Source organism: Pteropus medius, unplaced genomic scaffold, assembly GCF_902729225.1.
Source record: "Pteropus medius unplaced genomic scaffold, Ma_sr-lr_union100, whole genome shotgun sequence".
Classification (NCBI taxonomy): Eukaryota; Metazoa; Chordata; class Mammalia; order Chiroptera; family Pteropodidae; genus Pteropus; species Pteropus medius.
In genome coordinates this window covers 10119080-10133271 of record NW_024350927.1, presented here as the reverse complement: position 1 = coordinate 10133271, position 14192 = coordinate 10119080, and the positions used below count along the sequence as shown (strand labels likewise).

At 63.8% G+C, this 14192-nt stretch overlaps 2 protein-coding genes across 2 annotated transcripts; one reads left to right on the top strand and one right to left on the bottom strand.

The window, feature by feature from the left end:
• Positions 1-7: 7 nt before the first annotated feature.
• On the top strand, positions 8-598 carry SMIM1 (small integral membrane protein 1 (Vel blood group)). Its single transcript, XM_039842385.1, has 2 exons — positions 8-124; positions 383-598. The coding sequence occupies exons 1-2, from the start codon at positions 15-17 to the stop codon at positions 507-509; spliced, it is 237 nt and encodes a 78-aa protein (XP_039698319.1). The 5' UTR covers positions 8-14; the 3' UTR covers positions 510-598.
• A 2038-nt stretch (positions 599-2636) lies between these two features.
• LRRC47 (leucine rich repeat containing 47) lies at positions 2637-13952 on the bottom strand. Its single transcript, XM_039842383.1, has 7 exons — positions 13027-13952; positions 7405-7866; positions 6463-6579; positions 5632-5747; positions 4900-5002; positions 4581-4670; positions 2637-4447 (listed from the first exon to the last, which is right to left on the bottom strand). Exons 1-7 carry the CDS (start codon positions 13639-13641, stop codon positions 4211-4213), a joined length of 1740 nt encoding a protein of 579 aa, XP_039698317.1. The 5' UTR covers positions 13642-13952; the 3' UTR covers positions 2637-4210.
• Positions 13953-14192: the final 240 nt, after the last annotated feature.

Genomic DNA, 14192 nt, shown 5'->3' with positions numbered 1-14192 from the left:
CCCCCGCCCCCAGCATGCAGCCCCCCGACAGCGGCGTCCAGTACAGCAGGTGGGACGGCAGCAGCTGGGATGAAGTCAGCGTGGCAGCCGTGTCCAGCACGGGGGAGACCTCGAGCTGGAAGAGGTGAGGACCAGCCCACCTGCACCCCCAGGCCGGTCAGACCCTACGCAAGCCTTGTCGCTCTTGCTGGCCGTGGCTCCACGCCGGCTGGGTGCCCGCCCCAGCAGTCCGAGCAGACCTGGGCCCTCCGCCTCCACGTGCGTCTCCCTCGCAGGGCTCCGTCCCATCTCCCAAGTCCAGCAGAGCGCCCTGGCCACCCTCCTTAGGGCCCCCTCCTCCAGGGCCTGCCCGAGTCTCATGGGCTGGTGCTTCTCACCCTAGGCTCTCCCAGAAGCTGTGCTCCGGCAAACTGGGCACCGCCATGAAGCTGCTGGGCGGGGTGGCTCTCTTCTGGACCGTCTTCATCCTGGGCTACGTCACCGGCTACTTCGTGCACAAATGCAAATGAGTGCTGGCTGCTCGCGATTGGGGGCACGGGCCAGGAGGGACCCCCATGTACGAGAACCCTGCCATATACATGGACCCCATATACACAGACTCCCCTCTGTATGCTTAGCTTTTTCCTAGTCACAGACTCCCTGCTCCACGCAAAGACCCCAGGGGCAGACCCGGCACACAGGACACATACAGATGCCAGTGTGCACGGCTGTCACAGGCCTCTGCATGGGTGCACAGGCAGCTAGGGACGCAGATACACAAGGACACACGTGGAGCCACCCAGGGGCACACGGAACCTGGTGAGCTCGGCTACAGCGCACACCCAGGCTGGGCCTGCAGGCCAGGGCCCCGGCATGTGGGGTGGTCATCCTCCCTGCTGCTGGGGGCTCAGGCCTGGCTGCCCGAGGCTGAGGTCCTCCCTGGGCCCTCTGCCAGCGCTGCGCATGGCTGCGCGTGTCCCTCTGCTTTCCGGGGTTGAGCTGCGTGTGTCCCTCTCAGGTTGAGACCCGTCCCAGAAGACGTTCCCCAGGCAGAACACGGAGCGGGACCTTGGCCCTTGTCCTGGCCCCTCCACTGTGTCTTCCCTTCATCGATGCGTCCGTGACGGTCCCTGGGCTGTGTGCCTCGTGGGGCGGGCCCTGTGGGAGGATGAGGGCCTACACGTGGCCGTTAAACATTGATGGAATGAGGGACGGGTGATGGCCTCTCTATGGTCCCTGGCCAGGTGCAACTTGGTGCCTCCTGATGTGAGGCCAGCTGGAGGCCAGCTGCAGGGCATGTGGACAGCAGCCAAGAGGCCTGTGAGGAGGGCCTGGCCCTTCCCACTTGGCTCTGGGCCTTGGAATGTGACCCATCCTGGCCGGGTCCCCCAGCGGGAAGCAAGAGCACAGGAACAGGCTTGCGGGCCAAGACGTGGCCAGTCCTGTCCCTCTCTCAGCTGACCATGGACAGGCCTCAGTCCCCTCCTGGGCCTACGCTCAGCTCTCGCCCGCTGCAAACTCACATCTTCGGCCTCACAGACCCCTCCCAGAAATGTCTCAGGAAAGGAATCCTCGTCCCGGGGCTGAGGGTGGAGATGAGGTACAGTCACTTCCTTGGCTCTGAGATGGAGGCCACCTGGCAAGTCCCGGATGTTGGGCCGAGCTGGCTGGAGGGGCAGGACCCCACAGGCCCTGTCTGTGGGGCAGCAGGCCCACTTGAGGTCTACCCCAGGGCCAGGTGACGTCAGGGAGGGGTCCCGGCCACCCCTGCACCCCACCCGTCCCTGACAGCTCAGAACACCCTGCAGGCTCCAGGGCCACCGTCCTGAGCAGCCCGCAGGAGGAGCGCGTCTGCTGGTGGACAGGTCAGAGGTGACGGGCCTGGCGAAGGGCCGAGTACAGTGGGGAGGTGGACGGGGCCGGGAGGAGCACGACTGGGGGCTAGGTGGAGGGTGGCCGCTGAGCCGGGTCCAGCAGCGCAGGGGACGCCCCCAGCCCTCACACACTCCTCTCCCTGGAGTCATGGGAGCCCGCGGGCAGCAGCAGAGGGCAGAGGCCAAGTCCGGGGCCCAGCGGGATCTGATCATGCCTTGTGCGCCCTGCAGACCAGCAGGTCTCAGGCGGGAAGAGCTGGGTGCCCAGCCTGCCCCTGTGGGTGTGCAGTGTCCATTGCATGGGCTCCATGTGCCCCCCGGCCCAGTCTGAGGTGGAGGAAGGCGCGTGCTCCCTTCCTGAGACGTGGCCCCTCTGGGGCCCCAGCGGTGTGTACCCAGAACAGCGTCCTCACAGCGCTGGGAGGGGTTGGGGGAGGACGGGGCAGGACCCTGCTGAGTCGCCACCCAGGCTGCTTCCCAAAGATTCGAGAATGGGATGGTCCACTGGCGATGGGTCCCAGTGACGTGACTCCCCTGTGTGCCCCTGGGTGCGGGGCCACCCGCTGCTCCGGCCAGGAGACGGGGCAGGAAGCTGGTTCCTAGGCTGCCAGGGTCAAGGGCTTCCTTGGCGTGGCCTGTGCTTAGAGGTCAAGTGCCTCATGCTCTTCGCCGACAGGACCGAGCAGGGGTGGCAGGGACCGCGGGTAGTCACTGAGCGGGTCCCAGGTCCGTGTCCCCACAGACGCCTGCCACACCCACGTCCAGAAACACCACAGGACAGCATTCACTGGGAGGAGCCGGTGCTCTTCCTAAAATGTTTTTATTGGAGGATCGGATTGGCAGAGAACGTCAGAGGCAGGCTTTGCCGTACGTGACACACGGTTCTACTCTCACGTGGTCAAGCTGCATCAGAAATGAGTACAGCATGTGCTGGTGGCTTCATCACGGAGACTGCACATGTGACAACGTAGCTACTGAACCAAGCCCCAGAGCCCAGAGGGCAGCTCGGCCCTGGCCCCCTGGCCTGGGGCTCCTAGACCCCACACCGGCCACAGCGCCAGCAGCCTTGATGGCCCAAGGGGCATGAAATCAGCAGGGACACCAACACAGACAGTAGATAAGTTTTGGGGGGAACAGAGCGGAAGGAAAGACTCATCGGGCATGCCCGCTTCAGCCCAGGGACAACAGGATGGCTTGATAGCGACCGGAGAGCCAGGTGGGTCCAGGGCAGCCTGTCACGGCCTCCTGAGCAGGCTGGCTGAGCTCTGGGGAGTCGCGTGCCACCCATGAGGGGTGGGGTCTTAGCTCGCGCATGTCTGCTTCTGGAGGCTAAACGCATGGGTTCAGTGGGGCCCTAAGAAACTCCCCCAAAAAGGCAAAACACACAAGTGTCTTTTACAGACAGATCAGAGACCACAGAACGAACGGTGTCATTAAACTGACAGAAAGTGGAGTCGGTTTGTCCTCCAGTCCGACCGGAAAGCAGTGAGGTCCGTAAGGAGCACCAACGCCCAGCTGGCTGCAGGCAGGGGCGCCCGCGTGTGCCCACACGCAGCGAACACGTGCACACGGCAGACGGCCCGAGCCACTCACAGCGGAGACCCCTGTGCACAGCGGACAGCGCGGCAGGCACGTTCGTCCCGCACACGCCGTAGGGTGCTGGGCTCCGCCTCAGGCCTCCTGCGCTCCCCGCCACCGTCCCCACTTTGGCTGCCGACGGCTGTCGACGTGCAGGTGGCGCCCGCACACCGCCCCAGCCCCCAGCTGTTCATCCCCACGGTGCTCGCTCGCGCGCGATTCTGAAAGCCCACCGCTCGCCGCCCAGCCGGGCCGGACAGACAGGGCTGCTAGAAGGCTCTGTGTGCCTCCGCCCCCTAAGCATCCAACAGCAACGTTAGGAGATTTACTGAAAACTGTTTTTTAATAGGACTCTGATTCACCGCACACGTCTAAGCTGCCCTCTGGCATGGTGTGACCGTAAAAGACGCCACCTTCCACGAATGCCTGCTGCTGGCGTCTCGGCCTGGAACCGAGCATTCAACCAGCCAGTGTCGCCTTCTGCAGACGCAGCTCCTGGCTGTGTCTACGTGACTCCAGAACACCCGGACAGCTAATCCGCCATTTGGACAACTTCATAAAAAGCCTTAGTAAAAACCGCAGAGACAGGACAATTTAAGCACATGACAAAGTGGCACACACCCCTACGACAGAACCTTTTGGAAACTGACCAAAGAATGCAGATATTTTAGAAAATGCCGAGGTAAAAACGCAACGAATAATTTAACACCCCACACGAGCCCTGCAGGAGAGGCCGAGCGAACGGACGTCTGTGGCCAGCTCTGGCTGCGGCTGGCTGCTCAGCGGGCCACGGCCACGTGGGCAGCGGCGAAGTCCAGGTCCGTCTTGGACGGGTACAGGACCTTCAGGTGCCCCTCCTCGTCCACCACCCGGACCTGCTCCACCACCAGCTGGCAGTCCCCGCCCTTCTCGGCACTGGGATCGGACAGCTGTCCGGAGGGGGCCTCGGCTTCCGCATCTGAGAGCGAGCCCTCCTCTCTGTTTTCTAGTGTGTACTTGTTGATTTCTGCCATTTTCTGCAAATGGAAAACATTTTTGTAACCCAGGGATTCGAGGCGACCCAGGCAGGAAGCCCCCGTGGCTGGCGGGAGCCCGGGGCACGCTCTGCCCCCATGGCCGGTCGCCGGCAGGCGCCGTGGGCTTGCTCACCAGGATGAGGGCGTCCATGGCATCTTTGCAGATCTGCAGACTCGTTGCGCTCGTCACTTCCAAAAACAGGTCAGAAGTGGTTTTCTTAATCTTGAAAAGAAACCAGCGAGATTTCAGAAAAAGGAGTTATCCAAAGTAGGCACCAGCAAAACCAACTGTAATCTGAAGAAAACCCGATAAAACAGTGTCGCACAGTCCAGGGTGTCACCCGCCCTGGACAGACACACACTGGAACGCCGGGCACAAGGGACGGGGCAGTGCCGGGGCAGAGGGACGGACGCTGTGGCCGCTGCACGTAACAGCCTCGGACGCCGCCCACCTTCGTCTTCTCGCTGTTGGTTATCGGTGGGAAAGAAATGACGTCGCCGTCTGCGTCCACGAGGCAGGGGTACCGCTCTTTACCGTCCAGTAAGTGAAGGTACCTGGGAGAGAAACACCAGTTACAGGTGCAGCTCGAAACACACCTGACGGGTGACAAAGCAAAGCTCATCAGGCCAGGTAAGCGTAGGATCAAGGGCACGTGTCATGAGCTCGGGTACAAAGCGTCCCGAAGCCCTTGTCCACATGGGTGGCAGCGGGGCTACGGCAGGGAGGTCCGAGGACCTTCGCCTGCCACGTCCCCAGCTGCGAGAGATGAGGGTAAACGCTGTGGGTCTGGCCACTTCCTCCCAGGGCTGGTGGGCGACGCGCCTCCCTCCTGTCTCCGTGTCCTTGGTGCTTGTCCTGAGGGCTACCCTCCTGTGACGTGACACAGGACTGCACTCCGAGCACTGGCTCTCGGAAGTGGCTTCACCTCCCTGACGTGTCCACAAGACACTGGTGAACGCTATTTCCTACCTGCCCACGCGAGAATCCCTGGCAGTGAAGTGAATGAGCTTTGGGGGAATTTCCCAAGTTTTGGCAACGTTAGGAGTTTCCTGAATAGCAAAGTTAATGACGCGGAGGACGGTGTGCCGGGCCGTCCTTGCACCCCATGGGCCTGCAGCGCCCGGAGCCCCCTGCCCCTTGGAGCCTGGCTGCCAGCAGCGCCCCTGCGTGCCAGCCCGCTGACCTGTGCAGGCCGGAGACGGTCTGCCGCTTCCTCTGCTTCCGGTGCTCCTCGGCCTCCAGCTGCAGCTGCCGCACCAGGTCCTTGGCCTTGACCTCCCTGCGCCCCAGGGGGACGAGCTACGAGGTAGAAGCCTCAGGTCAGCTCACAGGAACTCGCGGCCACAAACCACACCTGTCCTCCTATTCGACCTGGCTTTAAGCGCCAACAATGCGTCTCAACTCTCTCCTCCACTAACCTCCACGACAGCGAGAGGTGACAACCATCCTAGAGCTGACGACCCCCCTGCCCTCCGCACCACATGAGGTCACACTGTGCCTTGAGGTCGCTTCAGGGACCTGAATGCCCACATGGTTGACTCCTTTTGAAAAGGAGCTGAACCGTGAACCCGCGCTCTCCCCGCAGCTGCGTTTCTGGGGCTGCAGACCCTGGATGGCTGAGGAGACATGCAGCGTGGGCGTGCAGCTCACACCCAGGCTGCCCGGGGCCTCAGGGCACCGGACAGAGTTCAGCAGACGTGGAGCTGGCCTGCGACAGCAACTCACTCTCAAGGTGGCCCCAAATCGGGGGTTTTGCAACTGGGATGCAGACTGTAGTTTTTGGTTCAAAGTTTAGTGAGCAAATGAAGGAAAAGCTCTTTCAAGTTAAGACCTCCCTTGAGGAATTTTCTCTGCAAAGCAGCTGTGAACATGGCCTGCCTCCTACTCTGGGTACTTGCTGGGAGCGGTGTCTGATTCTACCTTAGAATGCTCGGATGCCATCTCTAGCAGTGGCCTTTGTCAAAGCCACTGAAGAGCATCTCCCACCGTGAGCCCAAGAGGGACGCTGCGTCACCTTGAGGTCCTGCGGCGGGCGGCCGGTGTACAGCAGAGGCCCCCGGACGGCCGCGCGGTCGTGGGTCGCGATGGTGGCCACGGTTCTCTTCTCACAGAGGTCCTCGTGGAGCTTCGTCTGCAGCACGAGAGCGGAGGCCGGCAGAGCTCAGCGTGACTCTGAGGCCCAGCCCGCCGCGGGTCACCACTGCCACCCCGCTGCCCACCTTCTCTGCCTCCCCTGCCCAACGTTCGCTTCGTGAAACCATCCTCGGAAAACTACCTGTTTATCGGCAGAACGTTCTTTCCCTAGCACTTTCTAGAACACAACACCTGAGACTTTCAGGAACCCATCTTAAAGTAAGTCACGACTGAGTTAGCAAAACCATGACTTAGAACGTTTCCTCCGAAACGCGGATCTTCTGAGCTCTAAACTCCTAGCTCATGAGCCTTTGTCCCCTCCCTGACCTCAGGAGGGTTCCCTAAGACGCAATGCGTGAACCTGCAAAGCCCCTTCTGTCCCACAGGGCCACACTCGTGTCCTTCTCACGTCAGAGAGGGGCTTTTGTATTAACACACGGGCAGACTGCACAGGAAGAAGCAAATCAGGCGCTCGGTCTGGCCAAGACCTAGAGGGGGGACGTGAGGCCCATGAGCATGTGCCGGCCAGAGCTGCTGCCTTCGGCTCCATCTGAGGTGGAACTGAACTCATCGTTCGGCGCAGAAACCAGGAGGTTCTCCGCGTCAGGCACTCCGGGCGCACTGGTCACCCCCGCGACCAAGCTGTCCTCAGGAGCGCGACTGCCCGGAGCCGTGGGTGGGGGCAGGGAGGCGCCCAGGGTGCCCCGACGTGCGAGTGCGCTCGGCTGCCCCACGGCCTGAGGCCCAGGGCGACACGCACACGCTGAGGGCCCACGTCCGTCCTGCCACACGTCACCCGCCCACACGGGCCGCGGGCACTCACCTGAGAGGTGAGGAAGCGCCTGAGCGCATTCCCGGCCTGCAGGTCCATGCCCCTCACGACGGCTCCCACGAAGAACGGCCGGACGTCCTTGACCTCGGGGCTCGCCGTGACGGTCAGCGGGGCGGGGTTCTCGGACACGTGCAGGACGCGGAGCAGCAGCCGGCCAGCGCCGTCCACCGCGTCGCCCTCGCCCTCGCCCTCGCCGCCCTCCCTCCTCCTCCGCTCCCTCCTCCTCCGGCGGCTGTCCTCCTTCTCGGCGTCGGCCCGGCCCCGGCCGCGCCCGCCCCCTCGGCCCCCGACGCGCAGGTACTCCAGGATGGACTTGGTCTGGCAGCCGCTGACCATCTTCTCCAGGCGCTTGTCCTTGAGCTTGTTCCCGCGGAGGTTGATCTCCTTGAGCTTGGGGCAGTCGGCCAGCGCCGCGGGGACCTCGCTCAGCTGGTTGTTGGACAGGTCCAGCGTCTGGAAGGGACACAGGGAACACATGAGGCTCCAGGACTCTGGCCACTCGGGGACGGGGGAGGGCCACATCGGTCCTGCCGCCCACTGCCGTGGCCCGGCACTCCCGGCGCCAGTCTGAGTGGCCATCACTGATCACCTGCATCAAATACCTGTCCTAACCACAGCCTCTGGCAGCGACTGCAGCAGCATTCCAGACAGACAGACAGCTCAGAGGCGCAGGGGACAGGGATGAGGGGAGTGAGCGGTCTGGTCAGTGACAAGTAAGTGCTTTAGATGAGACACGGGCGCCCCACAACGCGGGGCTAAGGTCTGCTGAGGACACGCGCCAAGCCGCACACGGCGAGAGCAGCGCAGCACCCGCCACGCGGAGCCCGAGCCGCCAGCCCAGCGGTGCCCAGCGGTGCCCAGCGCGCGCACAGCTGCAGTGCGCGGACGACGGGGCAGGCCTGCCTGCTGGGACCCGGGGACCGCACCGCGAGGCCCGGGAAACCCCATGGCCCGAGTGGAAGAACCTTCTCTCTGCATTACTAATCGGACTCGGACAAAACAACGGAAACGAGCAAAGCAGCCACCTTCCGCGGTCACAGGAAGCGACCTGAGTGGGGAGGGGCAGGAGCAGGGACACTAGGGAGTGGTCAGATTCTGGACACGGAAGGAACCACCTCCACAGCGGGTAGGGTCCTCACGCCCAGTGCACGGTCTCCTGTGGAGGACAGGGCCCCCAGCCCCACGCTCTTCCCAGCGTGACCGAGGGGCACTGCATGCGAGTGGCCTTCTCCCCATCCCCTCCAGGGCCGGTGGGAAGGCAGGGCTGGCCTCGCCTGGCACCGCTGAGGCCTGGCTCGGCACTCGGGGGCAACAGGACAGCCTCAGCTTCAGGAGAAACCCTCTTCTCTGGTTTGGCTGCTGACCACAGGGGCAGCAAGGGACTCCCCGCGGCTTCAGCTCAGGTTGGTCCCGAAGAGAGCTTTGCCTCGGCCTCTCGCCGGTCTGGACCACGCCCGAGTCCCAGCGAGACCCGGCGGCAGCTCCCGCGTGCGCATTCACAGCAAAGCACACTCAGTCTGAGTGTGAGTGGCTGGGGATGAGTCGCTCCTGGTTGGGTGTGACAGGCCAGCAGGTGGACCACAACGGTGAGACCGTATCAGGACCTGAGGCGGCGCGGGGGCTCTGACCACTCGGAAGCTGCCATCTGCTTCGGCCGGCGTACAGGACGCGGTCAGTGGAATTTCACAGACCTGAGACAGGAAGGATTCGAACGGAAGTCTGAGTCCTGTGACTCCAGCAGTCAGAGAACTGAGAAGAAGGGTGCAGTGCTGTCGCCGGCGTGAGCCACCGAAGGCAGAGCCGGGACCTGAAGGAGGAAGGGCCACCTGCAGAGGTGTCCGCCTTGCCACCAGAGCAGGACTGAGGGAGGAAAAGGGCGGGAAGCAAAGCAGGCAGCGTCTTGGCCTTCGGTCGCCGCCGGGAACCAAGCAGCCTCAGGGGCCACTGAGTGGGGACCTGGGCCACACGGTTGTAGGGTTTCTTACAACCGCCACCATGCCGTGCCTCTCCAGGCCCTTCTCCTCGCTCAGAGGGGGCTGGACAGCGGGGGGAGGATGGACTGTACCCCGAGGCAGGTGACCCCCCCCACCAAGAGGCGGAGCCTGTGTCCCACCTGGAACCTGGCTGTCTCCTAACGCCCGTTCCTCGCCCGCAGTGAGGGCAGCTGCAGGGCTCGGAGCCCAAGTGTGCAGCCGGCACGCCACCCTCTCGGAGGCCGCCTGTAGCGTTATTAGGAGCCTGGGCTGGAGGGTGCGGCCAGCTGGACCACCTAGACCAGAAGTGGCCACGTGCACGCGCTCCTAGAATGCGTCCACCCGCAGGCTGGAGCGGCAGCGAGGGGCTGGTGTCGCAAGGTCAGGCCTGGATGCTCTGTGCGCGGCTCCACCTGCACGCGCTGTCCAAAGGAGCCCTGGCCGCACAGCCTGGGAACTCGGCACAAAGTGCAGGTGGGGCAGGAGGCAGGAGGCCAGCGGTGACCTTCTCGCAGGAGAAGCACTCCGACCCCAAAGGGCATGATGCCCGTGGTCACTCACAAGGCAGAACTGCACTAGGAATGGCCCCCGGGCACCCGCCCAGAGCTGACACACAGAGGACGCCATCTGCTCCTTTAACACAAACGGCAACACCAGCGAAGCAGAGCCAGTCTCCAACCCCGGACTGTGACGCCAGCGGCCTCCCGGGAACCGGGGACGTCGCTTCTGCGTGGGACACGCTGCTGCGGACAGGTGCTACGTTTCTGGGTGTGTGAGCCTGAGACGAATCCCCTGCCTCTGGAGGTGGGTACGGACCACCTTTTCCTGGCGGGCGGCGGGCTGAGGGCACCTGGGCTGTGCCCCGCCGCCTCCGGCAACGGCTGAGAAAGTAAAAACTGAGCAAGTATCTTTTTTTTGCTTCAGTTTCTCTCGTTACTGGACAACAGTTTTCACCTTTGAAGTTCAATCTCGCTGTGAAACCTGACCGTGGAGAGGGCGTGTCCCACGTGTGAGCGACACTGGATGACACGCGTGGGCTCGATTCCTGGCAGAAATGGGACCGATCTGGATGCTGTTCTCTCTCCAATGGGCTGTTCTGGCCCCTTTCAGAAGTTTGGGGGCACATCTGTCCTGTCTGCCTCTCCCTCCGTCAGTCCCTGATGGGCAGTGTCATGGGTCTGGGTGACAGTCGCTTAAAATACAGGGGGCAGTGACACGAGAGTGCCAGCCATCCTTGGCACACTGCAGCCCTGGCAGTGGAGCCCAGTGGCTAACAGAACCCCATGCAAGAACGCACACAACCCGGGAGAAGCCCACTCCACACTCTTACGTCTCCCAGGGGAGGCCGAGCTGAAGGGTCGAGGCCCGGACAATGACGAAGCCAAGGCCACCAAAGGCAGAGGGACAGCCAGCCAAAGCGCAGCCACGTCTCCAGCTCCCTCATCCCGGGAGGCTGGAGTGAGGAGGGGTCGGGCCTTTACAGCTGCAAGGTCTGGGGCCACCGCCTGGGTCCAGCTCCCTGGGGAGTATGCGCCAAGGCACCAGCATCTGCACTCTCCCAGCTGTGAGAGGGAGAGAACAAGCAGAGGCCTGGGTGCTGCTTCTCTGGTGGCCCTGGGAACCACGTCCCCCGATACCCTCGCCCTTACGTGCCAGCACCCTACAGATCTGGACGGGGCTCGATCTAAGACTTCCTCGATGCACGTGGTGGACGCGACAGGGGACTAGTCCCAGGCCCAGGTCTTAAGAAGGCCCGCGGCCTCTGCCTTTGCTCCCTGAGGAGCCCCGGGCTGCTACATAAGAAGTCAGACGACGCTGCTGAGGACAGAAAGGTCCCAAGATGGCAGAGAGAAGCCCCGCCTCCCAGCATTCTGGCTGAGCGGCCCTGGGATCACCGCCAGCCGGACAGGCCACACAAGTGGCCCACGGCAGGGGCAGCGAGTGTCCAGTGACCATGAATGGAGAACTGTCAGCACCCAAGACAGCTGCCGTTTTAAGCTATGAAGTCTCGGAGCTGTCAATGCAGCCGGGGACGACGTGCACGGGCCCCGTCAGCTCTCTGCACGTGCACTGTGGAGCCTCCCGGGTCCCCAACGGCGAGCAGACCGGTGTCGGCACCCACGGCCCCCCCCACGAGACACGGAGCTGGAACCCAGGCTGTCCGCTCTGAGCCTGGCTTTGTCCCCTCCAGACAGAACACTCCGCCCTCACAACCCAGCGTGTGCAGCAGCGCCACTCCACGGCTGCTCCTCATGGAGGCGCCACCTTAGGAAAGGCCCCCAAAGGACGTCTAAGCCCGAAAGGGGTTCCAAGTGGCTCCTGCGTGACACTCTCCAAGAAACAGGTCTCCTCACGTGACAGAGCACCAACGGAGGCACGAAGATGGCGAACAGAATGGCCCAGGCAGGGGCTGAGCAAACGAGACCCTCTTTGACCCGAAAGAGGGCATTTGGGCCCATCAAGCACGACAGCCTCACCAGGCGGGTGCACAGAGCATGGCGCGGCCACGGGTCGGAGCCTCGGGCTCGAAGAGAGAGACAAAAACCGACAGCACACTCGCGACGCTGATCAAGCTACACATCCGGTTCAGCAACCTTCTGGAAAACCAAGAGATCTAGCCAACGGGAAGACGGAGTAGAAAGTGCTGTGTTATCCCTGAGCCCTACGCGGAGCCCGCAGCCCTGGATGGCCAAGGGGTCCCAGGGCTTCTTCTCGGTAATGCCAGCAAGCATGTGCCATTCTGGAGACTGGTCTCATCTACTGCTCTCACACACACACACGCACACACACGTGTACGCACACACCTTTACACATAAAGGTATTTGTAAAATGAGCTGGCGGTATCTTAAGAGTAACGTCTGCTGCCAATAGATCATTTGCTAAATTGTATACACGTTTTATTAAGAAGAAGCTGCATAAAAAATAAGAAAAAAAACCCCACAGGTCCGCTTTTACGAGGGTGAAATAAAAAGAGAAGATGCAGAGAAAAGAACACTGGACAGGTGACCCCAAGACTTCCGTCCGCCCAGCTCTTGAACTCAGCAGATGTAATGGACACCTGCGATAAGCCAAGCATCACGCTGGGGCCTGGAGACCCAAGGTGAATAAACGAGAGGATCCCGGACAAAGACCCAAATTATTTGCTGTTTACTCTGGGCGACCCCCTGCATCTATCTGTAAAACAGCTGTAATAACCCTACCTCGCGAAGCTGCTGAGGTGACAGGAAATGTCACATACGAAATCGCACCAGGTGGCATGACGTGAATCCCAGAGATTTCACATCGGCACGTTCTGTCTGGGCTCCCTCAGTCATTTCAGGAGTGTTTGGAGATACAAACATCCAGACGTGGGGCCCTGCCAGTTGGCCACTGTGTCACGTGACGCCCAGCTGTGAACAGTGTGGTGCGGGGTGAGAATGGCCCGGAACGCAGGCCAGGTTAGTGTGGGTGTGGTGGGGGGACCCGGGCTGAGGACGGCTTTCCAGACGCACCGACACTGCAGCTGGCTCTTCCCGGCCCAGCACGAACTTCCCAGGCCCGGCGTCCCGGGGGACGTCCCCGGGGACAGCTCTGAACCGAGACTCCACTCTCCCGGCTACGACAGGGCCTCGCCCCGCCCGCGCCGGGTCGCCTCGCTTACCTTGAGCGAGGCCAGGTGGGCGATGTCGCCGCTGAGCTCTCGCAGGCAGTTGTCGGCGGCCGCCAGCTCGCTGAGCAGGGGCAGCGCGCCGGGGAGGAAGAGCTCTGCGGGGAAGGAGTCCAGGCGGTTGCCGGTGAGGTTGAGGCTCTGCAGGCGCGGGGCGCAGCGCGCCAGGTCGGCGGGCAGCTCGCGCAGCCGGTTGCCGCTCAGGTTGAGGCTCTGCAGCTGCGGGAGGCCCGGCGGCTCGGCGGGGCCCAGGCCCTGGCCCGGCGGCAGCGCCTCCAGCGCGTTGCCGGACAGGTCGAGCACGCGCAGCGCGGGCAGCGGGCCGAGCTCGGGGCTCAGGCCGGGCCCCAGCGCGTTGCGCCGCAGCACGAGGCTGTGCAGCTGCGGGAGGCCCTGCGCCAGGCCCGGGCCCGGCTCGCGCAGGCTCCCGCAGCCGCTCACTTCCAGGTAGTGCAGCAGCGGCAGGGTGAAGAGCCGCGGCGGCAGCCGGCCGCCCGCCGCCCGCACCCGCTCCTCCAGCCCGGGCCCGGTCAGCAGCAGCTCCCGCCGCCGCTCGCGCTCCGCCAGGTCCAGCTCGGGCCAGGCCTCGGACACCGCCGCGGCCGCCATCGCGCCGCCGCTACAGAGTGCTTCCGGGGCACGGCCCTGCACTTCCGGCCCGGGCCGGAAGGAGCCGTGGAGAACGCGCTCGGAGGCTAGAGCGCCGCAGCGAGTGCCATCGAGGAGACGGTCCTCCCCCAGATGGACGGACGCCTCCACCGCCGGGGCCAGGTGGCGACGGCGAGCCCGCGCGGTGGCGCGCACCTGGCCCGGGCAGCCGCCGCGAAGGTTTAACCCCGGTCCTTGGCCCCGGCCGGACCGAGCCCGTTTCAGAGTCCTCCGCCCGGGAAACTCAGGGCGCAGCCGGAACCGCCCCGCTCAGCCCCGCCCAGCCCCGCCCCGGATGGGGGCGTGGCTGAGACAGGAAGGCCGAGCAGCGGGCTCCTGCCAGCGAGGCGCAGGCGGACGGGCGACGCCGGGGCGGCTTGGGGCGCGGGCTTCGGGCCCGCGCAGCGGGGCAGGGCGGGCGGCAGGGTCAGGACAGGTGGACGGCCCGAGAGGGGGAGGGCCAGGGCGGTCGCGACCGTCTCGGGGTGCTGTCGCCTCTAGTCCCTCCTGAC

Coding starts and splice junctions, on each gene's coding strand:
- SMIM1 (XM_039842385.1), top strand. CDS start 15: ATGCAGCCCCCCGACAGCGGCGTCCAGTACAGCAGGTGGGACGGCAGC. Junction 125..382: donor GAGACCTCGAGCTGGAAGAG/GTGAGGACCAGC, acceptor TTCTCACCCTAG/GCTCTCCCAGAAGCTGTGCT.
- LRRC47 (XM_039842383.1), bottom strand. CDS start 13,641: ATGGCGGCCGCGGCGGTGTCCGAGGCCTGGCCCGAGCTGGACCTGGCG. Junction 5,748..6,462: donor GCCCGCCGCAGGACCTCAAG/GTGACGCAGCGT, acceptor TCTACCTCGTAG/CTCGTCCCCCTGGGGCGCAG. Junction 4,448..4,580: donor CCATGGACGCCCTCATCCTG/GTGAGCAAGCCC, acceptor TTCCATTTGCAG/AAAATGGCAGAAATCAACAA.